This window comes from Phalaenopsis equestris, unplaced genomic scaffold (assembly GCF_001263595.1).
Source record: "Phalaenopsis equestris unplaced genomic scaffold, ASM126359v1 Scaffold225612, whole genome shotgun sequence".
Lineage (NCBI taxonomy): Eukaryota > Viridiplantae > Streptophyta > Magnoliopsida > Asparagales > Orchidaceae > Phalaenopsis > Phalaenopsis equestris.
Window position 1 is genome coordinate 17,928 of NW_018243652.1, and position 27,995 is coordinate 45,922.

At 34.9% G+C, this 27,995-nt stretch overlaps 1 protein-coding gene across 3 annotated transcripts; it reads left to right on the top strand.

Moving 5' to 3' along the window:
• On the top strand, nucleotides 1-25,732 carry LOC110037833. 3 transcript variants are annotated; one of them, XM_020742559.1, is made up of 3 exons: nucleotides 1-388; nucleotides 18,868-19,032; nucleotides 22,673-23,055. In XM_020742559.1, exons 1-3 carry the CDS (start codon nucleotides 133-135, stop codon nucleotides 22,828-22,830), a joined length of 579 nt encoding a protein of 192 aa, XP_020598218.1. In that variant the 5' UTR covers nucleotides 1-132; the 3' UTR covers nucleotides 22,831-23,055. The 3 variants fall into 3 exon arrangements, with proteins under 3 accessions (XP_020598218.1, XP_020598219.1, XP_020598220.1); XM_020742560.1 differs by lacking the exon at nucleotides 22,673-23,055 and adding an exon at nucleotides 25,631-25,732 and having other exon boundaries at nucleotides 9-388; XM_020742561.1 differs by lacking the exon at nucleotides 22,673-23,055 and adding an exon at nucleotides 19,879-20,075 and having other exon boundaries at nucleotides 17-388.
• The last annotated feature ends 2,263 nt before the right edge of the window (nucleotides 25,733-27,995 follow it).

The window sequence follows — 27,995 nt, forward strand, 5'->3', positions numbered from 1 at the left end:
TACAGGTATCGATCAGGATAACAATGACGTGTCCACGTGCAAATGGAGTCGGGACGGAATATTTTTTCCTAAAAATTATGTTCCGCTTCGCTGTTCTAGGTTTCTCTTGTCGGGGATCGTTGTTGTCCAGCCATGGACGTTGAAGATCCCTCTTCTCAACTGGCGGAGCCTCTCGCAGCAACTGGCAACTCCACCGCTGTAGATGGAAATGTTGATCTAATGAATAGCGATAAGGCGGAGTCCATCTGTCACCGTGAGGGCTGTGAAGCCCTGGCGAGGGCGATTTCATCAACGCTGGGCGCCTTGATAAGCGAGTTCGATTCCACAGCTGGTGGCGCCTCCCGTAGCCAGGACGACTTGTATTCGACGATCGATCGATTGACTGGAGGTTAGCATATTTGAGTTTTGCATCCTTATTGAAGTTCTAGGAGAAACATATGAACATTACCGTTTATCATAAGAATTTGTTGTTTGAATCGTGTGATTTATTGATTTGTGTTTTTATTCGTAGAATTAAGGCTGCTTAAGAGTACCAGAGAGCGATATATTTATATTTGTGTAGTAAATGTGGCATGCGGAAAATTATTTGCTTTCATTTTGTTTTAGTATGATCTTCTTTGTTATTGACATTTAAATGTCAGCCTAAGTTTTTTATTAGCTTAAACTTTTAGTCATAAATTTGCCTCCTCGTTTGTATTGTTGTTTTTAGCTGCCTTTTTAAGAGTAAAATGAAAACAGATTAATCATGTTGAATTATACTAGTTTTGTTTAGGGATTTTGTCTTTCGCTTAAGTATTAAGTGGCAACAAAATATTTGGGAACAATAATTTTACTTGCATATATAATCAACATTTTAGCTTATAAACTTGCATGAGAGGCAAAAATAAATAAATAGAATGATTGAAAATAAGGATAAGATTGTGATATTAAATCTATACCATTAGAAAAGTTAATGTTCTTTTTGTGTAGCATTTGCCCTTGCTATTGCTTCCAGTGTCACTATTTAGGCTCATTGCTTTCTTCGACAATAGTAGAACCCAAGAGAAATTAAAATAAAATTGAAAATTCAAGAGAGGGAAAAGCATTTTTTTGTTACCGCCGTTATCTCAAAGCTAAGTATTTGATTTTTATATATTAATTATAGGTCGGTTATCATATACCTTATGGATTTAGGAGCCTTCTACATTTTTTGTAGCATGATCACTACCCAACTAATGGTGGGATTAGTTATTTAGTGATGTTCTGTGCAAAAATTAGAAAATTGGTGTTCGGCTATTCCTAGATAACTCTTGTATTTAAAAAAAAAAACTCAAATTTAAAACTTCTAGAACAAATATAAACTAACGTTATGGAATTTGACTCTTTATAAATAACTCTTGTTTTTATTTTTATGTTAAAACTTATGAATAAAAATGTCTGTAGCTATAAATGCATCATGTAGTTGCGTTTCTAATCACCCACAAATAAAACACTATAAGTTAATTAATTTGGAATTAAACTTGACAATGTTAATTAAGTCCAAAACTTAGATTGAATTTTCTATATGAATTTTGAGGATTTAAATGTGAATGCTATAGTGTGTGGAATTATGATAGAGAGAAGAATAAATGAGGAGATAAAAAAATATAGGGAAAGTTATAAGTTATTATCTTTGATAGTTTTAATGATTGTGAATACCGGCGAAAGGATTTTCTTATATTTTTATAATTTTATTTTTAATTAATATTAGCGAAGGGATTGAAGATACAGGTATGAGAGAAATAGGGTTAGTGATTGGGAAATTTCTAGTAATTTAATTTTCATATTAGTAATCATAAATATAATTCATACTTTTAGTTTTCCAATAAGGCTATGGAAGTCTTTTGATGAATAGTTTTTTGGGGAAAAATGTTGGGATTATTATATTATATATGTGAGGCAAGGGCGTCTCCCACGGTCTCGAGCTGTGTGGAAGTTCGCTGCCGTGGAATTGCCACAATCTAACCTCGCATCCAAATTTCTATCTCAGCCCGGATTTACTTCCTCTTTGATTTATTTCATATTCCTTTATTTCCTATTTTTCTTATTCCTAAGTAGGGTTTTGCTTGAGAGACTATTTATGTGTTGTTATTTTTTGGTTGGAGGAGACTTTTGGCTATTTCTTATTATTTGGAGATTCTTCTCCTGGTTTTTTCCCTATTGAAGTGTTGTATTTTGGATGTCTTTCAGGTGGTATGTCTGTAGCTTGATAGGATCTAAGTGGTGATATCTTCTGGACGTTCGGAGTCCTTTGTGCTCCAAATTGCAGAAAACTGCTGTTCAGAGCAAGAATCCTGCTGTTTGCCGTTCTGACTCGCTGTCCAATCACTTGTACCTCTCCAAAATGTCATTGGCTGCTGTTTTTAGTCCGTACAGCCATCCAACTCATTGTTACCTACTGTTTCCCGCAGGGATCTAAGTGGTGATATCTTCTGGACGTTCGGAGTCCTTTGTGCTCCAAATTGCAGAAAACTGCTGTTCAGAGCAAGAATCCTGCTGTTTGCCGTTCTGACTCGCTGTCCAATCACTTGTACCTCTCCAAAATGTCATTGGCTGCTGTTTTTAGTCCGTACAGCCATCCAACTCATTGTTACCTACTGTTTCCCGCAGGAAATCACTGTCTTTCTGCTTCTGACTCGCGGGACAACCACCGATTGGCGCCAAACGGCGGACCAACAACCACTTTAACCCCCTAACCCATTCCAAATGCCATCAAACTCGCATATTACTTTTCCCTTATCATTCCACAATTACCTCTCCTTAAAAAAATTGCTTCCTAAACACCCTCTTGGAGTCCTAGATTGGTATCATCTGGTATCAGAGCATGACAAATCCTAGATCTTTACGTTTTTGTCTTCGTTGCTCCAGACTAAAATTCCAAATAACCTTAGCTAACACTGCCACAAAATGATCCAAATAATTCCTACTGGAATTCCTAGCCTAAACCCTAAAAATTTTCATAATCTAATTTTTCCTACCTTACAAAAATTACACTCCGATACCTACCGCCAAAAACATAAACATTGACCAACCTTGATTTGTAATCCTACATCCGTCAGAAATTTGAGCGAGAGGAAAATACATTTTGCTCCTAGTGAAAAGTCCGCAAAGGGATGTCCCAGAGGTTATTATGGAGCATATGCAGTGAGAAATCCTTCTGCTGCATAGTGACTTGCCTCCTTTGAGAGGAGACAAGCTGGTGATGTCACTCATGGCCATAATGGTGACTAACTAGATCAAGAGAAGAAAGTGAATCCCTTCCACTAAGCACTTTTTAGTGACAAGAATCACTATCTCGATTTAGCATGGACTATTAGAGGAGCCAGGATCTTAGAGTATAGGTAGATTTATTAGATTTCAACAGTCGTATGGATCCAACTGAGTTTATCATGTGGCTTTAGACAATGGAGCAAATTTTTTAATAGGAAAACATTACTTGTGATATTAGAGTTAAATTGACAACCATCTAACTCAGGAAAAATGCTTCATTGTAGTGGGAGAATTTGAAGTGTATTCGACAATGAGGAGAAAAGACTAAGATCATTACATGGTTCGAGATGAAAAGGAAGTTGGAGCCAAAATCACTTTCCCCACATTGTCGATAGAACATGTTCATAAAGCTTTACACTCTATGTTAGAGAGACTTCTGTGGAGCACATAATTGGCTTTGATCAACTTATGCTGAAATATGAGTTGGTGGAGCAAGATTAACACACAGTAACAAGATATCTTAAAGGACTAAAGTCATCTATCAGTAATGTGGTTTAGTTGCAGTTTTATTGGTCCTTACTTGATGTATTGTCTCTAGCATTGAAGGTGGTGAAACAACAATATCACTAGATGATCGCCACACTCTACTGGCAGAGTTCAGTCATAGAATCAGGTAGCAAGAGCTCACCCAGTGGAACATCCAAGCTGATAGCGCTAGAGGAGAAATCAGTCCAGAGTGGAGAAAATGTGGAGCACACCAACACTCCCAAATTTGTCTTACTCAGGATGTGTTTCGAGTGCTATGTTTTTTATTACATCGCTTTAGATTTCTCAAACAGGAGAATGATATCTTTTATTGAGCAAAGTGTCATGGAGGAGACAGAGCGTGAAGACTCAAATGAGAAGATTGCAAAGGAGTACTAGCTTACAACCAATGAGAGAGAGATGCTAGTGATTCAAACCAAGCTCATGAGAGAGAATCCAACAGGATTATCATTGACTGGCCTAGAAAGTAATTGGTTTGAGGTAATAGATGTTCGTACATAGTTTGAGGATGTGGTGCTACGAACTATCTTTTTACAAAAATTGATAGAATCCTCAACATGATTGGCATTGGTTGTTTAATAGGGCAGTGAAATTGAGGAGCCGGTACCCGACACAAGTCAACCCATAATAACTGAATCTTAGGGTTTTCACACACGCAATTTACCCTTTAAGTTGTCACTACTAAAGGAGGTCCAACATGTCCTAATTTTAGATGGAGCTGAGGAATCTTTGAGCCATTTTTGGAAAATTATATGGAATAAGCTGACCGATGAGTTTTAGTTCAGTTCAACAATTCATTGAGAGACATATGGTCTGATATGAATGGTGAATAACAACTGTGAAAATCACCTCAGGTGTTTTGTGGGAAAGAATATTTGACAGTGGATCCAAATCCGTTGTCAAAAGAAGAAAAAGCCACTCATAGTCAGGGAGGATGATGCGGGAGGGTCTTCTGCGATCCCGAGCAATGTGGGAGTTCCCAGTCGCGAAATTGCTGTAATACTGTCGCTCATCCAAATTCCTATTTTAGCCTAAATTTTCTTTCTTCTTAATTTCTTTACTATTTTTCTTATTCGTAAGCAGTATTTTGCTCGAGAGTCTATTTATGTATTGTTATTTTCTGGTTGGAGGAGACTTTGACTTTTTGATGTTTTTTGGAGATGTTTCTCTTGTATTTTTCTTGTCAGAGTGTTGCACCTTTAGATTTCTTTCAGGTGGCATATTCATAGCTTGATAGGATCAAAGTGGTGATCTCTCTTGGAGTTCAGAGGCCTCCTTTGTCATCCAAGTTATAGAAAATTGTTGTTAGCAAGAAACCTGTTGTATTCCGTTTGGACTCGCTTTCCAATCACATGCACTTCGTCGAAATGCTATTTGGCTAGTGTTTTCAGTCCAAGCAACCACCTTACTCACTGTTACCCTCTTTTTCCAGCAGGAGATCACTGTCTTCTCGCCTCCGACTCCCGAGAAAGCCACCATCGAAGCCAATTTGCTGTCCAACAGCCACCTTATTCCCGTAACCCATTCCAAAAGCCTTCAAACTCGCATATTATCTCTCCCTTACCATTCCACAACCACCTCTTCACAAGATCTCACTTTCTAAACACCTTCAAGGATCCTTAGGTCGGTATCAATATGGGTCAAGAAAAAGGGGCAAAATTTTTGTGTTGATATATTAAATTATATATTTTAGTTAGTTTGTTATGAGAGGATTCATGACAGATGTGATATAATAGATATAGTGTTGTGCGCATATACTTGAATCTCATAATAATTTTTTGTGCGGAATAATGGACGATAAATTATAAATTGCTCAAACTCAAGACCTTGAAGAAATAATATTCTCATATTAGTGTATTGCGAATCTTTTCAGCATAATAGGTTATTTGTGATAACAATTTTTTTTAAAGAAGAGAGGAAAATATGTTACCTAAAAAATGTGCAGTTGCTAAATTAGAAATGAATTTTTCTATTTTGATGAAATGAAAGCAAATATTGCAAGATGGTTATATCAAAAAGTTTGGCTAAACATACAAATTAATTATTATTGATATATAGATTGGATATAATAAACAAAATCCTTACGATAATATCATGTAGCTAAAAAGGGGGGGGGGGGGGGGTTTTTTCTCCTAATTTTATTTGTTAAAATAAGAGTATTAGAATCATAGAGTTAACCAAACTTGATACGAGATGAAAGAGTTAGTTGCATAATGATGCTTATCATAAAATTTCCACAAGAATTTAGGAAGATTTTGCATGATTAAGAAGATTTGATGGCGGAGTGACGAGATAAGAAATGTAACATTCAAAAGTTATTAAGGTTGTTAACTTTTGAGAGAAAAACCAACAAATATTATTGATAGCAACCAGGATATAAGTGCATATTACAGATCCACATGAAAGGAATGAGATAAATCCAGAAAGGCAACAAATAGGCAGTACATAGATATGATAATTGATAGAAATAGGAACTAACTCAATATAATAACAACAAATAATAAAGGCTAGTAATAGCCATTAAACCTCTAATACTCCTCTTCAAGTTGAAGCATGGATGTTAGTTATGTTTAACTAGGATTTGAAGTTATCAAAAAATAGCATAGGAATATTCTTTGTGAGGATATCTGCTAGTTGACCACTAGAAGATACAAAAGAAACACAAATATCCTGAAATCGAGCTTTTCTCATGTTGGACCGAATTGTGAGCAATGCTAGTGACGACTTTATTATCACAGAACAATTGTAGAGGACGGAGGCTGACATAAGTTGTTCACGGAGCATGATGCATAATCAAAGAGCTTCACAAATGCCCGATATAGACCAAAATTCAGCTTCAACACTACTTTGGGCAACAACCGACTATTTTTTGTTTTCACGTGACAATATGTTTCGACACAAATGAGCAGTATTCCGAGGTAGAATGTAGTTATGAACGGACCCAGTCCAATTAACGTCTATATAAACTACAATAGAACGAGCGGTATGGCATGAGAAAACAAACTCGAGTCCGATGTACCTTTTAAGTAGTGAAGATTTTGGTCGACAGCTTGGAGAGGGAAAAGCATTTTTTTTGTTTTTGCCGTTATCTTAAAGCTGAAGTGCTTGATTCTTATATACTAATTATAGTTCCATGTGGTTATCATATATCTTATGGAATCAGGACCTTCTACATTTTTTGTAGCATGATCACTACCCCACCAGTGGTGAGATTAGTTATTTAATGATGTTCTGTGCAAAAATGAGGAAATTGGTTTTCGACTATTCCTAAATAACTCTAATATTAAAAAAAAAATTCAATTTTGAAACTTCTAGAACAAATATAAACCAACGTCATGGAGTTTGACTCTTTATACAAAACTCTTGTTTTTGATTTTAATATTAAAACTTATGAATAAAACCAATGTCTGTAGCTATAAATGCATCATGTAGTTGCGTTTCTAATCACCCACAAATAAAACACTATAAATTAGTTAAATCGGAATGAAACTTGACAAGGTTTAATTAAGTCCAAAACTTAGATTGAATTTTTGAAATGAATTTTGAGGATTTAAATTTGAATGCTATAGTGTGTGGAATTGTGAGAGAGAAGAATAAATGGGGAAATAAAAAAACATAGGGAAAATTATAAGTTATTATCTTTGATAGTTTTAATGATTGTGAATACCAGCAAAGGGATTTTTTTAGTATTTTTTAATACTAGCGAAGATTGAAGTTACAAGTGTGAGATAAATAGGGTTAGTTATTGGGAAATTTCTAGTAATTTTATTTTCTTATAAGTTATCATAAATATAATTCATACTTATATTTTTCCAATTAGGCTATGAAAGTCTTTGATGAATAGCTTTTTGGGGAGAATTGTAGGGATTATTATATTATATATGTGAGGCAAGTGCATCTCCCATGATCCCGAGCCATGTGGAAGTTTGTAGTCGTGGAATTGTTGCGATCTAACCACCCATCCAAATTTTAATCTCAGTCTGGATTTATTTCCTCTTTGATTTATTTCATATTCTTTTATTTCCTATTTTTCTTATTTGCTAAGTATGGTTTTGCTTGATAAACTCTTTGTGCTGTTGTTTTCTGGTTCGAGGAGACTTTTGACTATTTTATATTATTTGGAGATGTTTCTCCTAGTTTTTTTTCCCTATAGGTGGTGTGTGTGTAGCTTGATAGGATCTAAGTGGTGTTCTCTTCCGGACGTTCGGAGCCCTCCTTTGTGGTTCAAGTTACAAAAAACTGTTGTTCGGAGCAAGAATCCTGTTGTATGTCGTTCTGATTCGCTGTCCAATCGCCTGTACCTCGACGAAACATCATTTGGCTGCTATTTTCAGTCCGTACAGCCATCCAACTTGTTGTTACCTACTGTTTCCAACAGGAAATCACTGTCTTCCTGACCGTTGTGATATGCAAAAAACTGCTGACCAACAACCACCTTATCCCCCTACCCCATTCCAAATGCCATCAAACTCGAATATTACTTTCCCTTACCATTCAAAAAAAAAAAAAACTACTTCCTAAACACCCTCTTGGAGCCCTAGATTGGTATCATCTGGTATCAGAGCCCAACAAATCCTAGATCTTTACGTTTTTGTCTTTGTTTCTCCAGACTAAAATTCCAAATAGCCTAACCTAACACCGCCACAAAAAAATCCAAATAACTCCTACCACAATTCCTAGCCCAAACTCTAAATATTTTCATATTCCAATTTTTCCTAGCTTACAAAAATTCCACTCTGATACCTACCACCAAAACCATAAACCTCGGCCAGCCTTGATTTTTAATCCTACATCCATAAAAAATTTGATCGAGAGGAAAAGACGTCATGCTCCCAAGAAAAAATCCGCAAAGGGATGTCCAAGAGGTTATTATGGAGGATATGCAGTGTGAAATCCTTTTGCTGCAATAGTGACTTACCGCCTTTGAGAGGAACAATCTGGCGAGGTCACTCATGACCATAACTGTGACTCACTAGATCGAGAGAAGAAAGTGAATTCCTTCTACTAGACAGTTTTTAGTGACAATAGTCACTATCTCGATTCTGCATGAACTATCAGAGGAAGAGCTAGGATCTTAGAGTAATGGTAGATTTACTAGATTTCAACAGTCGCATGGATTCAAATGAGTTTATCGTGTGACTTCAGACAACAAAGCAAATTTTTTAGTACAAAAATATTCCTCATGACATGAGAGTTAAATTGACAGCTATCAAGCTTGGGAAAAAAATACTTCATTGTGGTTGGAAAATTTGAACTGTATTTGGCAATGAGGAGAAAAGGCCAAGATAACCACATGGTCCAAGACGAAAAGGAAGATGTTGCCAAAATATCTTTCTCCACATTACCGATTGGACATGTTCATAAAGCTTCACAATTTGTGTTAGAGAGGCTTTTGTGGAGCACACAACTGGCTTTGATCAACTTATGCTAAAATATGAGCCAGTGGAGCCTGATGAACACACGGTAACAAGATATCTTAGAGGACTAAAGTGGTCTATCAATAATGTGGTTTATCTACAATTTTATTGGTCCTTACTTGATGTATTGTCCCTAACATTGAATGTGGAGAAACAACAATATCACCAGATGATTGCCACCTTCTACTGACGGAGTTCAGTCATAGAATCAGGTGGCAAGAGCACACCCAATGGAGCATCCAACTGATAGCGCTTGAGGAGTAATCAATCCAGAGTGGAGAAAATGTGAAGCACATCAACACTCCCAAATTTGTCTTATTCAAAAAATGTTTCAAGTGCTATGCCTTTGGTTACATCGCTTTAGATTTCCCAAATAGGAGAATGATATCTTTTATTGAGCAAGGTATCGTGGAGGAGACAGAGGGTGAAAACTCAAACGAGGAGATTGCAGAGGAGTACTAGCTCACAACCAATGAGGGAGGGATGCTAGTGATTCAAGCCGAGCTCTTGAGAGAGAATCAAGCACGATTATCATTGACTGTCGTAAAAAGTAATTAGTCCGAGGTAATGGATGTTCGTACATAGTTTGAGGATGTGGTGCCACTTACTATCTAAATTGAGAGAATCCTCAACAGAACTAGCATTGGTTGTTTAATAGGGCAATGAGATTGAGGAGCCGAGACCAGACACAGGACAACCCATAATAACTGAATTTTAGGATTTCACACACGCAGTTTATCCTTTAAGTTGTCACTACTGAGGGAGGTCCAACATGTCCTAATTTTAGATAGAGCTGGGGAATTTTTGAGCCATTTTTGGAAAACTATATGGAATAAGCTGACTGATGAGTTTTAGTTCAGTTCAACAGTGTGTCGAGACACATATGGTCTGATAGGAGTGGTGAATAACAACTGTGAAAATCTTCTTAGGTAATTGGTGGGAAAGAACATTTAATAGTGAGTCCAGATCCGTTGTCAAAAGAAAAAAAAACCAATCCTAGCCGGGGTGAATGATGTGGGAGGGTCTTTCGCAATCCCAATGAATGTGGGAGTTCGCATTCGCGAAATTTCTGTAATCCAACCGCTCGTCCAAATTTCTATTTTAGCCTGAATTTTCTTCCTTCTTAGTTTCTTTCCTATTTTTTCTTATTCCTAAGTAGGGTTTTGCTTGAGAGTCTATTTATGTATTGTTACTTTTTGGTTGGAGGAGACTTTGACTTTTTTATGTTATTTGGAGATGTTTATCCTATTTTTTTCCCTTTCAGAATGTTGCATCTTTAGATTTCTTTCAGGCGGTATGTTCGTAGCTTGATAGGATTAAAGTGGTGATCTATCTCGGACGTTCAAAGGCCTCCTTCGTCATCCAAGTTACAGAAAACTGTTGTTAGCAAGAAACCTGCTGTATTCCATTCTGACTCGATGTCCAGTCACCCGCACTTTGCTGAAATGCTATTTGGTTGGTGTTTACACTTTGTTTCCAGCAGGAAATCACTGTCTTCATGCCCTCGACTCGCGAGAAAGCCACTGATCGAAGCCAAATTGCTGTCCAACAACCACCTTATCTCTGTAACCCATTCCAAAAGCAATCAAACTCAGATATTACTTTTCTCTTACCATTCCACAGCCACCTCTTCACACGATCTCGCTTTCTAAACCCCGTCAAGGATCCTTAGGTCGGTATCAATATGGTTCAAGAAAAAGGGGCAAATTTTTTGTGTGGATATATTAAATTATATATTTTAGTTAGTTTGTTATGAGAGGATTCATGACAGATGTGATATAATAGATGTAGTTTTGTGAGTATATAGTTAAATTTCTGTAATCCCACCACTCGTCCAAATTTCTATTTTAGCCTAAATTTTCTTCCTTCTTAATTTCTTTCCTTCTTTTCTTATTCTTAAGTAACGTTTTGCTTGAGAGTCGATTTATGTATTGTTATTTTCTGGTTGGAGGAGACTTTAGCTTTTTTATGTTATTTGGAGATGTTCCTCCTATTTTTTTCCCTAGAGTGTTGCATCTTTAGATTTCTTTCAGGCAGTATGTTCGTAGATTGATAGGATTGAAGTGGTGACCTCTCTCAGACGTTCAGAGGCCTCCTTCGTCATTCAAGTTACAGAAAGCTGTTGTTAGCAAGCTGCTGTATTCCGTTTTGACTCGCTGTCCAGTCACCCGCACTTTGCCGAAATGTTGTTTGGTTGGTGTTTTTAGTCTGAGCAACCACCTAACTCACTGTTACACTCTGTTTCCAATAGGAAATCACTATCTTCCCGCCCTCGACTCGCGAGAAAGCCACCGATCGAAGCCAAATTGCTGTCCAACAACCACCTTATCCTTGTAACCCATTCCAAAAGCAATCAATCTCGGATATTACTTCTATTACCATTCCATAGCCACCTCTTCACACGATCTCGCTTTCTAAACCCCGTCAAGGATCGTTAGGTCGGTATCAATATGGTTCAAGAAAAAAACAGTAATTTTTTTGTGTGGATATATTAAATTATATATTTTAGTTAGTTTGTTATGAGAGAATTCATGACAGATGTGATATAATAGATATAGTTGTGTGAGTATATACTTAAATCTCATAATAATTTTTTTGGGGGAATAATGAACGTTAAATTATAAATTGTGCGGCTCAAACTCATGACCTTCAAGAAATAACATCTTCAAAGGATATAATTGATAGCAACAAAGGATATAGATACATATTACAGACCCGCAGGAAAGGAAAGAGATAAATCCAGAAAGACGCCAAATAGGCAGCACATAATATGATAACTGATAGAAGTAGAAACTAATAACTCAATATAATAACAACAAATAATAAAGGCTAGTAATAGCCATTACATGTCTAATACTTCCCCTTAAGTTGAAGCATAGATGTCAGTCATGTTCAATTTGGATTTGAAGTAATCATAAAATAGCGGAGAAAGATTCTTTGTGGGATATCTGCTAGTTGACCGCAAGAAGGTACAAAAGAAAAGGAACTCAAATCTCCTGGAATCGAGCTTTTCCTTAATGAACTGTTGGTCAATCTCTACATTCGTGATGCAATCATGCTGGATCAGATTGTAAGCAATGCTAATATAGACTTTATTATCACAGAACAATTGCAAAGGGACAGAGGCTGACATACGTAGTTCACGGATCATGATGTGTAACCAGAGAGCTTTACAGATGCTCAAGGACATAAATCAAAATTCAGCTTCAACACTACTTCGTGCAACCACCGACTATTTTTTGCTTTTACATGTGACAATATTTTTCCTCACAAATGAGCCGTATACTGAGGTAGTGTGCAGTTATGAACGAACCTGTCCCAATCAACGTCTATATAAACCGCAATAGAACGAGAAGTGTGGCATGAGAAAACAAACCTGAGTCCGGTGTACGTTTAAGTAGTGAAGGATTTGGTGGACAACCTGGAGATGGTGCTCATAGGGATCATGCATAAATGTGGCAAATGTTGGGGTGTGTATGAGTTAGGTAAATAAGTTTCCCCACAAGACGTTGGTAGTGAGACTCGTTCGTAGGAACCACATTGGGAACATCAGTTAATTTCTCATTTTGATCTATTGGGACCTCCACTGGTTTGCAAAGGAGAAGATTATTCTTTGACTTTAGGTCAAACACATATTTGCGTTGAGACAACATGTCCTCATATGACCGAGCAACTTCATGCCTAAGAAGTACTAGAGAGATCCCAAGTTCTTCATTTCAAAAGTAAGTAGCTAGTATGCCTTTTAGAAAGTTCAATGTTGATAAATTATCACCTATTATCACCTATTTAGCAATTTGGCAACTGGAGGAATGCAAGAATGCCGAAAGAAGTGAGTATGATCTGATTGGGCCCGAGAAAATCTATGACTCATTATCACCTTTGTGAATTTGTCGAACCAGACCAGTGGGGATTGCTTCAGTTCATAAAGAGACTTTCGCAGTCGACACACTTGTTCTTGGGAGAAAGGAGAGTCAAAGCCCGGTGGGAGGGACATGTACACCTCCTTTATGAGATTACTATTCAGGAAAACATTATTGACATCAAGTTGGAGCAAGGGATAATCCAGATTCACAGCAAGGGATAGTAGGACTCGAATGTTTTTTGATTTAGCAATATGAGCAAATGTCTCCTCATAGCTAATTCCATAAGTTTGGGAGTAGCCTTTAGGGATCAAACGTGCCTTGTTACATTCAAATGATCCATCAGAGTTAAATAAGATGCTAAAAATCCACTGGCACCTCATTGCTTTCTTACGCAGAATAAGGTCAACAACATTCCACGTATGATTCTGCTGAAGGACATTCATCTCATCAATTACTACAACTTTCCAGGAAGGGTAGTGGATGAGAGATTAGGATTCATCAGGGCAGTAGGAACTGCTTTATAGGTTGGTGATAAATTGTGGAAAGAGATATTTATCGTGAAATAAAGAGAGCGCATGATCACGTACCTTGATAGGAGAACTCATCTCGACATTTGGATTATTAGTTCTGGGGATGTTGTTTGGAGTGGATTCCGGGTCCTATAAGGAAGTGGTAGGCTCCAATGTAGGAGCATCGGGACAAGTGCGCCGAGTATAGTCACAGTGTGGGAAGAGGAGATGGTTGTAAGTAAGTGGCAAATCCAGATGAAACAAGGCTCTTCAGATATAGTGGATGGATGAGTTGGGGAAATATCCACAAAAGTCAGATAAGGAACAATGTCTAAGAAATCTAGCTCCCTATCACTTGAGACAGTGATAGGGAAGTAGATGACACTTTCAAAGGAGACATCGATACTCACATAAAGTTTATTTGTGATATCAAGATATCGATAGCCCTTTTGAGTGACAGAGTATCCGAGGAAGATACTTTATTGAACTGAGTTCTAGTTTACTATGACTTGTTGCAGTATTCCGAACAAAGGCCGTGCACCAATAATTTTTGGATCTAAAGTGAAGACTCGATTCGTATGAAACAAGACATCAAGATGGCTAATGGGGTTCTGAAGTTGTGTATTTGTGCGGTCTCTATTGATGAGAATATGACAGTAAGCACGATATCATTCTAAAACCATTTCACGACATTAAACTGAAACATAAAGGAACGAGCAACTTTGAGAAGTTGTCGGTTTTTCTCTCGACTACCCCATTTTGTTGAGTGTTTACACGAGCTATTATAGAGAATGCTATTACTTTTTAAGAATTCTCCCAATAAAGAGTTAAAAAATCCAAGGTCATTATTGGTTTAAAGGACTTGAATTGATGTTTTGAAATGAATCAAAATGAATAATTGAAGTTTTTGAAGGTGACATCAGCTTCAGATTTGTCTTTTTAGATATAGAACTACATCATTCTAATATTGTCATCAATCAAGGAATCACTGTTTATTAGTGTAGTTAGGTGTACGAGAGGCTCCCCATAAGTCACGATGAATAATGAAAAGAAATGGGAAGGTGTGTAAGGGGTGGATAAAGGACATGGTGATGTTCAGCTGAAAAATCTCATATTTGAAAGTAGCAAGGTTTTTATTAGTAAACATCAACAGATATAATTATTTTAATTATTAAAAATTGGGATGTCCTAAATGATAATGCAACAACATAATAGGACGTTCAGTGGGCCGAAAAAACAAAAACCACTAGATGGATTGTCCTCATTCTCCTTGCCTTTCTCTTAGAAGTAGTACAATTCCAATAATCCTCCCGGAACGACGATCCCGAAAGACACAAATATTAGAAAAAAAATGAACAATACAATAAATGTCATGTGTGTCAACTTACTGACAGATAAAACATTACACTTCAATAGAAGTGCATGTAACACAAATTCTAGAGTTAGACCGGTTGTTACAATAACAAACCCTTTTCCAAAAATGGAGTTACAGGAACCATCATCGATCTTAACAGTATCTTTCTCGGAGCAAGGGTAGTGTGTTGAGAAAACTTGAAAGCATCCAATCATGTGGTTCGTGGAACCTAAATCAATGATCCATTATCTTGAAGCGGTAAAAGAAGTGAGTGTCATAGGAATAGTGCATTGACGGACGTGGGAAGTTGACGGGCTGGAAGAGAATCGACTGGATTCCAACTGCTAAATTAAGTGCTCAATATGAATCTTAAGAGAATCGGGTGATTCAAAAATATTCTTAGCGAGAGTCGGTTGTACTGTAATGGACTCAAATGTCGTAATGAGACCCTTAGCAGATGAATATTTAGTTGAAGGTTTGTCAGCATTTTCCCATTGAGCTTTTAACACTTTTCAAGAGTGTGTTTGGGTTTGTGACAGAAGTCACAAATGGAGTGACTGGCCTTAGATGACATGTACGAGTGTTCTTTACTATTAGTGACCAAGGCGGATGGTTTTCTTGAAGTGGAAGTATCGAGCATGACCAAGTCTCTGGCTCACTTCATGTTGAATATTTGTGAATCCCCATTAAGAATACAACCACAGACTTCATCAAGGTTTTTGTTAAAGTTCGCCAGAAATTGGATCATACCATCCTTTTCTACATTTTTTTAAAGAATGAAAAATCTGTCGGAGAGTCCCACGTGTAGTCATAATAGATATCGCATTCTATCCATAAGACCACCAAATCATTGTAGTACTGGGTCACTGTCCTTGATCCCTTTTTCGCCTTGCGGATCTTCTTGGAAACCTCGTAAAGTTTACTTGAGTTTCCTACATTTGAGTAAGTATCTTGAACTGCAGTTCATAGAGCATTGACAAAAGGATGAAACATGTACGAGCGACCAATCGTAGTCTTCATGGAGTTAATTAGTCATGACATAACCTTGAAATTCTCCACTTTCCACACTCCATACATCTGGATAGCTGAATTTTCCGTTTCCATTGATGAATAAAGACGCGGCTTGGGATCATTGTAGAAATTAAAACCGTTCAGTTAATTCGTTGTGATTAAGACGTTCATGTGATTTTCCATTCCTTTGGTCTACAGAGGGATTGAAATTGGTGTTAATCATCCGATGGAGTTAAATACACCATCAGGAGGAGGCTCGGTGGTGTAGGAATCCGCCATGATCACGACGGAGCCGAAGTTGATGATGGATACTTGAGACAAGGCTTTCATGGAGCTTCGACAGTCGAGGACAGATTAGGTCAGATGGAGCAGGTTTAACAGCTGGAAGCGGTTCTCGACAAGTAGGAGGCAAACAGGGCGGTAAACTGGTGAGGCAGCTGGAAGCTTGTCATCGAGTCCAACTCAATAGGAATGATTCGAGGTTATGTCGTCTGAGACAAGCACATAAAACTGTGCCAAAAAAAAAAGGATTGCATGTTGGGAACCGACGACAAAACTCTTGCAGGGAAACCAGTGTAGAGTAGCGTGCCACAAAAAAACGGGAGGCTTGCTGGGAACCGGCAGCAGAACTTGTGCATGGAGAGACCTACAGGTACAACAAAACCAACAAATACTATTGATAGCAGCAAATGATATAAATACATATTAAAAGACTCGCGGAAAGGAAAAGATGAATCTACAAAGACACTAATTAGGCAATACATAGATATGGTAACAAATAGAAATAGAAGCTAATAATTCAAAATAATAGCAACAAATAATAAAGAATAATAATAGCCATTAAATTTCTAATAAAAGTTTATAATAGTTATGAAGATGAAAGATGTTTCTAATGACACTTAAATCAAATCAGTGCACCTCTTTTAAATAGCCTAGCTTTGATGGATAACACCATTTTTTGGAGTAAAAGGTTGAAGAGATAAATTTTAGAGTATACACAATTGACATTTATAAGAAAGATCAAGTAGTTGATGTTATATTTCAGTTGATATATACTTGAAATTATTATTCAATGTATATCCGTGATAGGGTTGGTGTAGCTCCTGTGATAGACAAAGTTAGAGAAAGTATTCTTAAATTGTTTGGTCACATTAAGCGTCGATCATCTGATTATCCGATGAGGAGAGTAGATGTTTTAGATTCGACTTAGGTTAAGAAAGACAGAGGTATATCTAGGAAGACTTCGACTTATTGTATAAAAAATGATTTTAATTTGTTAGAACTAAATGAAAATATGACACTAAATAAGATGCAATTGAGAAAAAGGATTCATGTAGCCGAACCTACGTAGTGGGATTAAGGTTTTGTTGTTGTTGTTTCTAGAAGATTAAGAGCCTATTTGGGGTAGCGACAACTGTTTGAGGAAGCAACTGTGAAGTTGCTTAAGAAGAAGCAACTTTTCAAAAAACTGCGGTGTCTATTGCAAATTTATTTTATTTTCAAAAGGTCAGACCGTACATTTCTATCATCACCACACTAACAACTCAAGTTGAAAAAACATCTTTCTATCATATAAATTTCTAAAATGCAGTAAGAAAACAGTTCCACAACAAAACTGTGGAACAATATTGTGGCGACAGTCTGAAAAACAAAGTAGATAGAAAGCTGTCCCAATCAGATCTTAAATAATGCTTAGGATTTAGTTGTTTTAAGTGATTTGAATAAATTATATGAGAATAAAAATTTAAGGAAATTATAACTTCTTGAGGTATGTTGGACTAGTTAAATTGAAAAAGTGATGTAAATGTGTTACAGTGGGGACTTGAAAAGATACGTTGTATGAAAATTCCTATTAGAGTAACTTTGTTATATGACCTTCTCTATAGAACTGCAAAGATTCAGACAATAGGATTGGTAGATGGTAAAATTATTTAGTATTAAAGTAAGAAATTATTCTATTAGAGACCTTGGGAGCATAGACATTAAAAATATAAAATTAACACGTACAATAAAGCCCCAGTGATGCATCAATACGCTACATAAATAGAATTATGCTAAAAGAATTTGGAAGAAACATGGGCAGAGAAAACGAAACATGCAAAATTGTGCAAAAAATGCACAAAATTGATTTGGCATCAGATGTTCCACTCAACAAAATTAATTGGAGACGGTGGATTCTTAATGCTGGCCCCAAATAGTGGGACGGCTGATGGTGGTAATAACTAGCCATTTCCTTATATAATAAATCATATTTGTTAAGGTTTCTTTATCAGTTTTGTAGTCCTTTTTGCTATATCTTTCTTTTATTTCTTGCTGCCAATGTTTGTTAAACTTCTGTACCGAAGTGGGAAATCCATGAGCAAGGACAAATGAATCATCCGTTGCTGTAATTTCTGCAGTTATAAGAATGCATCTATGCAAAAGCAATCAACTAAACCCTTTTTCCTAGTGCAGATTTTTTTGATTTGTTCTCTCTTGACTACAATGCATTGAGTAATACCGTGCAAACTACTTCGATAATTTGGCTATGGGAGGCAATTTAAGAAAATAATGATATCCTTCTCACCTCAGCTGCCACGAAAGTATTTGTTTTTATTCTGTTGGCAATCAATTTCATCATCTTCTTCCTCTGTTGGCTTTTAATAACATATCATTGCTTCTTGTGCCATCATTCTAAAACCAAGACAATATGATTTATGAGGCAGAAATATGAGGCGCTTGCTGTGCTCTCTTATGTACTTTACATTTTAGGTAACATTTATATGGTATCTACATTATACCTTTTGCATATCTTTAGTATTAATAAAAGAAAACCATATATTATTCTTGCAGTGCTAGACAAATTATTTAACATTTTTCTTAACATTTCTGTAATACATGCACTATGCCTTTTTTGTATCTTAACTTAGTGAACCAAAAAGGATATATTATTTTTGCAGAGCTAGACAAATTGCTGGAAGATGCACCATCTTCGTTCATATTGCAAAATGCAGCGAAGATTACATCTGTTCGTAGGAGAGTTTCTGCTCTAAATTTGGTGTTGAAATCAATACAGAGGCGTCTGGATAACATTGATCGAATGTTATTTACTAATTTGCCTGAAGGTAATATATGATTCTTTATGACTTCATTTTGTACTCATTGTTCAGACGTAAAGATCGTCCGAAGAGTATGTGATGGCCTGTGAATATCTGGATAAGAATTGATGTTAAGCAATTTATTCTTATATTACAATGTTTTACTTAAGGCCTGGACTTGTATAAAAAATGATCTTAATTTATTAGAATTAAATGAAAATATGAAATCAATAAGACAAAATGGAGAAAAAGTATTTATGTAGCCGACCTTCCCTACTTGTTTTATTACAAAGTTTTACTTCCATTAACTGAATGAAAGAAACTTTTAGGTAGCTCCCTACAAACATATTCCATTCTATTAGTTATAGTACATTGCTAGCACCTCCACAGTAGTTAAAATGTTGCTCCTCAGTGCATAGTCATACTTTTAATGTCAACTTGAATTCTATTATTATATTTCTGTAAATAACTGACATATTTGAGCAATGTATTGTTCATATTTATTGAAATGAAAAGCTAAGGGCCCATTTGGCAATACTTTAATTTTTTTTCTTTTTTTTCTTAAATCACTTGTTTTTAAAATCACTCTATACACCTAAAAAATATGTTGAGTCTTTTGAAAAAATAACAATCAACCAAATATGTTTTTATTCATATCAAAACATAGACACAATGAAATAAAAATTATAACTGATCCCAAAGGGCATCTAACCTCTAAGTTTTGTTTTTTTTCTTTATAGTGTAAATATGATGACATGTATATATGTATATATTTTCACTTTGAGTTTTTATGGTTTAGAATTGTAATATCATCATTATGTTTAATATAATATAAATATAACTCATACCTATTGTTTGATAAATATTTTTCAGGAAAACGAACGGAGTCATAATTGGTGAATGAAAAGGTTTTGTTTACAATAGATTAGAGGCTGCTAATGTTAGTTATTGGTATAGTTTTGTGAGGTGTACGGAATAATTTAGATACCTTACGATTAAATGTTTATTATATGTCACGTGGTATCTCAATATGTATGTAAACAATTTCATGATGACTATATATATTATATTGTGATATTGTAACTCGGTTGAAAGAAAAATAGTTGACATCATTCTTTTGTGATATTGTAAGTTGCTTGGAAGAAAAATCGTTGTTCTTTAGTTATTTTCTTGTAGAAGTTATTATAAGAATTAAACTTCTATTTGATTGTCTATTCCAATGTTGCTTTACCTTCCCACACCAAAATATGATAGCCACCATTATCATAATTGCATCATTCTTATAATTGCCACTGTTGGCATAATTATTGTTGTTATTATTGTTGTTTATCTCATTTTTGAATGAGGCCTATCTTCCCTAGAAGTCTAGGATCAAGGAAGTCTAGGATCTAGCCTTATGATGTTCATAATGGCTTTCTTAAATTACTAGTGATCTTAAATTACTAGTGAAGGAACTAACATTAATATAAAACTGCAGACAAATCTTCACTCCTTAGAGTTTTATACATTGGGCCTCAATTCCTTAACCTTTGATTGAGAGAATTACGGTTTAGACGTTAAAGTTGAGTTCTCAAAAGGTGGAAATGTCCTAAGTAACCCTTTGACAAAGGCTTGGGTTTCCCCTTTTGGTGGCCCACATTGCACCCCTAACGCCCGGTGACCTTCCTTTGGTTTGGAAAGAAGTTCATTGGGTATGAGGCTAACTTTAGATCAAGGTAAGGTTTACCTTCTGATGGGTCCATTAAAATTGAACTCTTAAAATCATCAAAATTATATAAAAAAAAAGATCATCAAAATTAAATCATCAAAAAGAAATCAAATAATTAAAATTAATCCAAAAAAATTATAATCATAAGATTTGAAATTTAGAATTTATTAAAATTCTCAAAAATCACCAACTAAAAATTAGAACGTAAAGCTAAATGCCTTGAAATCAAAGTGAAAATCTAACCTTCATTAAACATCCAAAGATCAATTTCAAATATAATCAAAACTAAATCCATCTAAAACCAAATAAACTAAAATAAGAAAATTTTGACATAAAGAAATTAAATCATCAATTAAGCCAATTGGCATAAGAAGACTTAAAATCAATACCACCACAATTCATCATTTATAACAAACCAAAATCAAAGCCCTAATTAAAATTAGATACCCTAAACCCTAACAAATTAAACTCATCAAAATTAATCAAAATTAAATCAACCTAAATTAAAAATGGAGTAAAATTCATAAATAATTAAATCAATTGAAATAGGTCAAGTTGATATAAGAAATTAAAATCACCAATTAATAAATCATGAAATTTAGAATTAACAGTCATAAAAAAAATAAAAAATCGAAATCTTTGTTAAATGAAAAGCCTAAGGCCCAAAAGCCTATGACTAAAACTCCATTATCCTAGAATCAAGTCAGCGTCGTCTGGATAAGTTGAAAAATCCAATTTTATTGAATTAATTAAATCCTAAAATTAAAATAGAATTTAAAAATTTATAACTAAATAAATATAGACTAGAAAAATATGAAATAAATACCCAAATGCTCAACAAACAACGGGAATAAAGGAAAAAAAATTAAGTCAATTGACCTTTGATAATTTTTAAAATTAAATAAAATCCTTAATGAGTAATGAAATAAAAAATTTTAAATTTAAATGTAAAATTAATGAAATTTGGAGGACTTGTGCCCTCTATCCATGGGAATGTCTTCTGATTTTTTCAAGGATAGAGGCTATCTCTAATTATGAAAACCCTAATTTTAAATGAAAATAGTAATGAAGTAAAGAATAAATTTTAAAAATAAAATAAAACTCCAAAAAAATATAAACACATTTGGAAATTAAAAATAAAAATAAAACCACTGAATTTGTTAATTAAAATAGTAATTCTAACCTTTTGAAATTAAAAATCACATAAAACCCATAAAAGGTAGATTTGTAAGCTTGAAAATTAGCCACATAGCCATTTTTCCTCAAAATTTAATCAAAATAGAATGAATTGCTGTAGAAATCTTAATAATAGGGCTTCTAAATCTAAGAACACAATTAATTAAGGTAAATTAACAAATTAAATGGTAAGATTGCATAAGAAAATGATAATTGCATAATTACCAAAAAATTATGAAAATTGCACTTGAGAAGAACTTAACTAATATTAATTTAAAATAATTAGAAGGTTAAAGTCTCAATTCACCTCTTAAAACATTCAAGGAAGATTTGCAGACTCAGTACAACAAAATCTAACTTAAGATTGAGGGAATTCAGAGAATTACAAATGTACACTCAAGGGTAACATTTAAAAAAAAATATTAGTAAAAAAAATTCTCTAACACATAAAACTTAAATGAAACTCATTTATAAAATTTAATAAACTTTAATATCTTAAATATGTTTAAGAGCAATTAATCAACCCATCATATTAATACTCATTAAAATATGAATGATTTAGAGGGATTACAATTATACTCCTAAGGGTGGATTTGGATATCCTTAAACTTTAAAAATAAAGAACATTCAAGTAGAAATCCATTAATGATGTAGCTGAAATTGATAATTGAAGGTTTCACTTGTGACGCTCCTTAAAATTACCTATTTTTTATGTGTATTTCATGCTTATTTTTAATGGTATTGCCTTTTAATGATGGATATTTTGTGTGTTTTTTATTTTAGGTGCAGGTATGAATTTTAAGAGAGAAAGGAGCAAAAATGGCTCAATTGAAGCAAAAAACAAAAAAAAAGGTAACCTGGTGCCTAGGCGTCAGGGAGACTCAATGGCTGGCGTCTATGCGCCAGAAACAATTTTGCCAACGTTCAATGAATTTGGATGAATTTTAAAAAGGTGCCTTAAGTGACCCTTGGTTATTTTCAAAGCTCTATATATAAAAGACATTTCTACACGTCCAGGGGGGAGAAGAAGAGAAAAACTTTGTTTTTTTAGTAGTTTAGGCCACTATAGGGGTGGGCGGCCACTATAGTGGGAGTTTGGTGATTGTAGAGTCTTATGTGTGCCTTGTGGAGTCAAGTTTTATCAGAAAACTTCAGAGGGTTGTTTGGGGAGAAGTTTGAGATAAGTATTTGTACTTTTGTTTAAGATTTGTCTTATGAACTTGGTTTATATATATATAATGTTTTGTTTTGTTATCCCCAAGATTTATGAGTATTTTTCTTTTCTTTCCCTTTGCAATAAGAAATAATGATGTGTGAAATTAGAATGTTTTGAAGATTTATTTTATTCAAACAATTTGTGATGATATTTTCATCGTTTCTTCATCTACTTTGCAAATTGACCATTTGTGATTTTAAAGCCCGTTGCAAAACATAATGACCCAGGAGGGCTATGATTTGACCAACTAGTGAGTACCGCACTAAACATTGGAGGAAGGGGGTGCCAAATTCAAGGTAGAGTGCAAATGAATAAGGAGATAAGTTCTGATGGACGTAGAAGTACTGCTTCTAGGGTGACAGGCTAGATCATTTACCAATTTGGTCTAAAGTTGGAACTAAGGATCCCTGGTTAGTCCTATAGAGAGGACACAATGGGTAATCTAGAAGTGAGAGATTATAATCTACTCAGCATAACCACATAAGCTAGAACTAACTTTAAATTAGCAAATATTTTTTATGCTTGGAAGGGGTAAGAAGTATGTATGCTCCTATTTTTCACCAAACTTCAAGCCACTGGCATATGCAACTGATTCCCACCATTTGTAAGCCCTCACCACCATCCTATAACCCTAATTTCATTCATCAAAACTAGGGCCTTCCCGGACCCACCACCAAACTTTTAAAAAATCAAAATTAATCATCTGAAGAGCTCCACAGAGGTCCAAAACCTTCTTCCCGATCAAATCCCCTCTGTCTCGTTGTCTCTAACCAAAATCCAATGCAAAGCCAAGCCACCTTGTGGTTCAAGACATGCTTAGACCCAATTTTATTACAAATTGAAGCTTGGAGGAGATGAGTGCATCCAAGGCGATCATCTATGTAGACCCTAATCGAGGCCTCACCTCGTATGACCAAAAACCCCTAAATTGCTCATAGATTTTGTATTTTGTGAAAGAAATGGTGAATCTAGTGAGCATTAGCCATATAAATATAATCCCTAAGGTTAGATCTAGCTTTAGGAGCAATCACAATGAGGTTTAGTGCACTTTTGCTTGAGATCTTAACCTTAAAAGAAGCAAGGGGGGCGAGCTCTGATACGTAGAAGATAATGATTGAGTGTCGTACGATCCTTTGAAACAGATGACGCCTCTCGAGCAATAAGATAGAGATCAGGTCAGTAGATCAGTGCGAGCGTGACAACTTGTGGCAACGGAGCAAATAGCGGAACACCGCATGGACTTTTGACGACTCCTAGAATCAAGTCAGCGTCGTCTGGATAAGTTGAAAAATCCAATTTTTTTGAATTAATTAAATCCTAAAATTAAAATAGAATTTAAAAATTTATAACTAAATAAATATAGACTAGAAAAATATGAAATAAATACCCAAATGCTCAATAAACAGCGGGAATAAAGGAAAAAAAATTAAGTCAATTGACCTTTGATAATTTTTAAAATTAAATAAAATCCTTAATGAGTAATGAAATAAAAAAATTTAAATTTAAATGTAAAATTAATGAAATTTGGAGGACTTGTGCCCTCTATCCATGGGAATGTCTTCTGATTTTTTCAAGGATAGAGGCTATCTCTAATTATGAAAACCCTAATTTTAAATGAAAATAGTAATGAAGTAAAGAATAAATTTTAAAAATAAAATAAAACTCCAAAAAAATATAAACACATTTGGAAATTAAAAATAAAAATAAAACCACTGAATTTGTTAATTAAAATAGTAATTCTAACCTCTTGAAATTAAAAATCACATAAAACACATAAAAGGTAGGTTTGTAAGCTTGAAAATTAGCCACAGCCATTTTGCCTCAAAATTTAATCAAAATAGAATGAATTGCCGTAGAAATCCTAATAATAGGGCTTCTAAATCTAAGAACACAATTAATTAAGGAAAATTAACAAATTAAATGGTAAGATTGCATAAGAAAATGATAATTGCATAATTACCAAAAAATTATGAAAATTGCACTTGAGAAGAACTTAACTAATATTAATTTAAAATAATTAGAAGGCTAAACTCTTAATTCACCTCTTAAAACATTCAAGGAAGATTTGCAGACTCAGTAAAACAAAATCTAACTTAAGATTGAGGGAATTCAGAGAATTACAAATGTACACTCAAGGGTAAAATTTAAAAAAAAATATTAATAAAAAAAATTCTCTAACACATAAAACGTAAATGAAACTCATTTATAAAATTTAATACACTTTAATATCTTAAATATGTTTAAGAGCATATAATCAACCCATCATATTAATACTCATTAAAATATGAAAGATGAATGATTTAGGGGGATTACAATTATACTCCTAAGGGTGGATTTGGATATCCTTAAACTTTAAAAATAAAGAACATTCAAGTAGAAATCCATTAATGATGTAGCTGAAATTGATAATTGAAGGTTGTACTTGTGACGCTCCTTAAAATTACCTATTTTTTATGTGTATTTCATGCTTATTTTTAATGGTATTGCCTTTTAATGAAAGATATTTTGTGTGTTTTTGATTTTAGGTGCAGGTATGAATTTTAAGAGAAAATGGAGAGAAAATGGGTCAATTGAATCAAAAAACCAAAAAAGGTAACTTGGTGCCTAGGCGTCAGGGAGACTCAACGGCTGGCGTCTATGCGCTAGAAACAATTATGCCAAAATTCAATGAATTTGGATGAATTTTGAAAAGGTGCCTTAAGTGACCCTTGGTTATTTTCAAAGATCTATATATAAAAAACATTTCTACACGTTCAGGGGGGAGAAGAAGAGAAAAACTTTGTTTTTTTAGTAGTTTAGGCCACTACAGGGGTGGGAGGCCACTATAGTGGGAGTTTGGTGATTGTAGAGTCTTATGTGTGCCTTGTGGAGTCAAGTTTTATCAAAAAACTTCAAAGGGTTGTTTGGGGAGAAGTTTGAGATAAGTATTTGTATTTTTGTTTAAGATTTGTCTTATGAACTTGGTTTATATATATATATATATATATAATGTTTTGTTTGTTATCCCCATGATTTATGAGTATTTTTCTTTTCTTTCCCTTTGCAATAAGAAATAATGATGTGTGAAATTAGAATGTTTTGAAGATTTATTTTATTCAAACAATTTGTGATGATATTTTCATCGTTTCTTCATCTACTTTGCAATTTGTCCATTTGTGATGTTAAAGCCTGTTGTGAAACATAATGGCCCAAGAGGGCTATGATTTGACCAACTAGTGAGTACTACACTAAACATTGGAGAAAGGGGGTGCCAAATCCAAGGTAGAGTGCAAATGAATAGGGAGATAAGTTCTGATGGACGTAGAATTAGTGCTTCTAACATGACGGGCTAGATCATTTACCAATTTGGTCTAAAGTTGGAACTAAGGATCCCTGGTTAGTCTTATACAGAGGACATGGTGGGTAATCTAGAAGTGAGAGGCTAGAATCTACTCAGCATAACCACATAAGCTGGAACTAACTTTAAATTAGCAAATATTTTTTATGCTTGGAAGAGGTAAGAAATATGTATGCTCCTATTTGTCACCAAACTTCTAGCCACTGGCATATGCAACTGATTCCCACCATTTCTAAGCCCTCACCGCCATCCTATAACCCTAATTTCATTCACCAAAACTAGGGCCTTCCCCGACCTCACCACCAAACTTCTAAAAAATAAAAATTAATCATCCGAAAAGCTCCACAGAGGTCCAAAACCTTCTTCCCGATCAAATCCCCTCTGTCTCGTTGTCTCTAACCAAAATCCAATGCAAAGCCAAGCCACCTTGTGGTTCAAGACATGCTTAGACCCAATTTTATTACAAATTGAAGCTTGGAGGAGATGAGTGCATCCAAGGCGATCATCTATGTAGACCCTAATCGAGGCCTCACCTCGTATGACCAAAAACCCCTAAATTGCTCATAGATTTTGTATTTTGTGAGAGAAACGGTGAATCTAGTGAGCATTAGCGATATAAATATACTCCCTAAAGTTAGATCTAGCTTTAGGAGCAGTCACAGTGAGGTTTAGTGCACTTTTGCGTGAGATCTTAACCCTAGAAGGTGCAAGGTGGGCGAGCTCCGATACGTAGAAGATAATGATTGAGTTTCGTACGATCCATTCTATTTGAAATAGACGACACAGATCGAGCCATAAGATAGAGATCAGGTTGTTGACCTCATTTTTGGTTGAGGTCTAGAAATTTCTTTAGTAGCCTAGGTCTAGCCATAGGATTTTCCTATAGACTAGTCTTAGAAGACTAGAAAGGGTACCCTCATCATTAGAAACTCAAAACTCTTCTCTTTACTCAACTTGAAGTTCCACATATTGGTCCTAACCTCTAATATTTAGTAGGTAAGATCATTATGGGGGAAGCTCAAGAAGAGTTCCTATAGGGCTATTTGGCCTAGGATTGACCCTGGGTGTTGACTTGGAACTAGGGTACACTATATCTTCACAATACATTATTTTATGACTCATTTAGAATGGATATTTATCCAATTCTACTTGAAATGTCTAACTTGGGCCTTTTACCCCTAGGCACCTCCAATTTGCCTGGCTGCCCTTGGGACCTAAATTTGGCCAAAATTCTTAAATTTTGCCCAAAATACCCAAAATTGATCAAAACTTATTCCAAACACTTTGAATACATCCAAATTTGCCAAAACTGATAAAAATTTCCAAAAATGACCAAATTACCAAAATGCCCCTCCATGGCCCAAAAATCCAAAAATTCCAAAAATTCCCAAAAAAATATTAATAAATCCAAAATACTCCCAATTCCATTTTGTCCAACTACACCATGGTCCAATTTGGTCAATTTGACCATCTTTTGATAAAATCCTCAAATTAGCCCCAATATTGGCTAACACCCCAAATCTCAACAATTGAATGCCCAAAACTTCAAATTG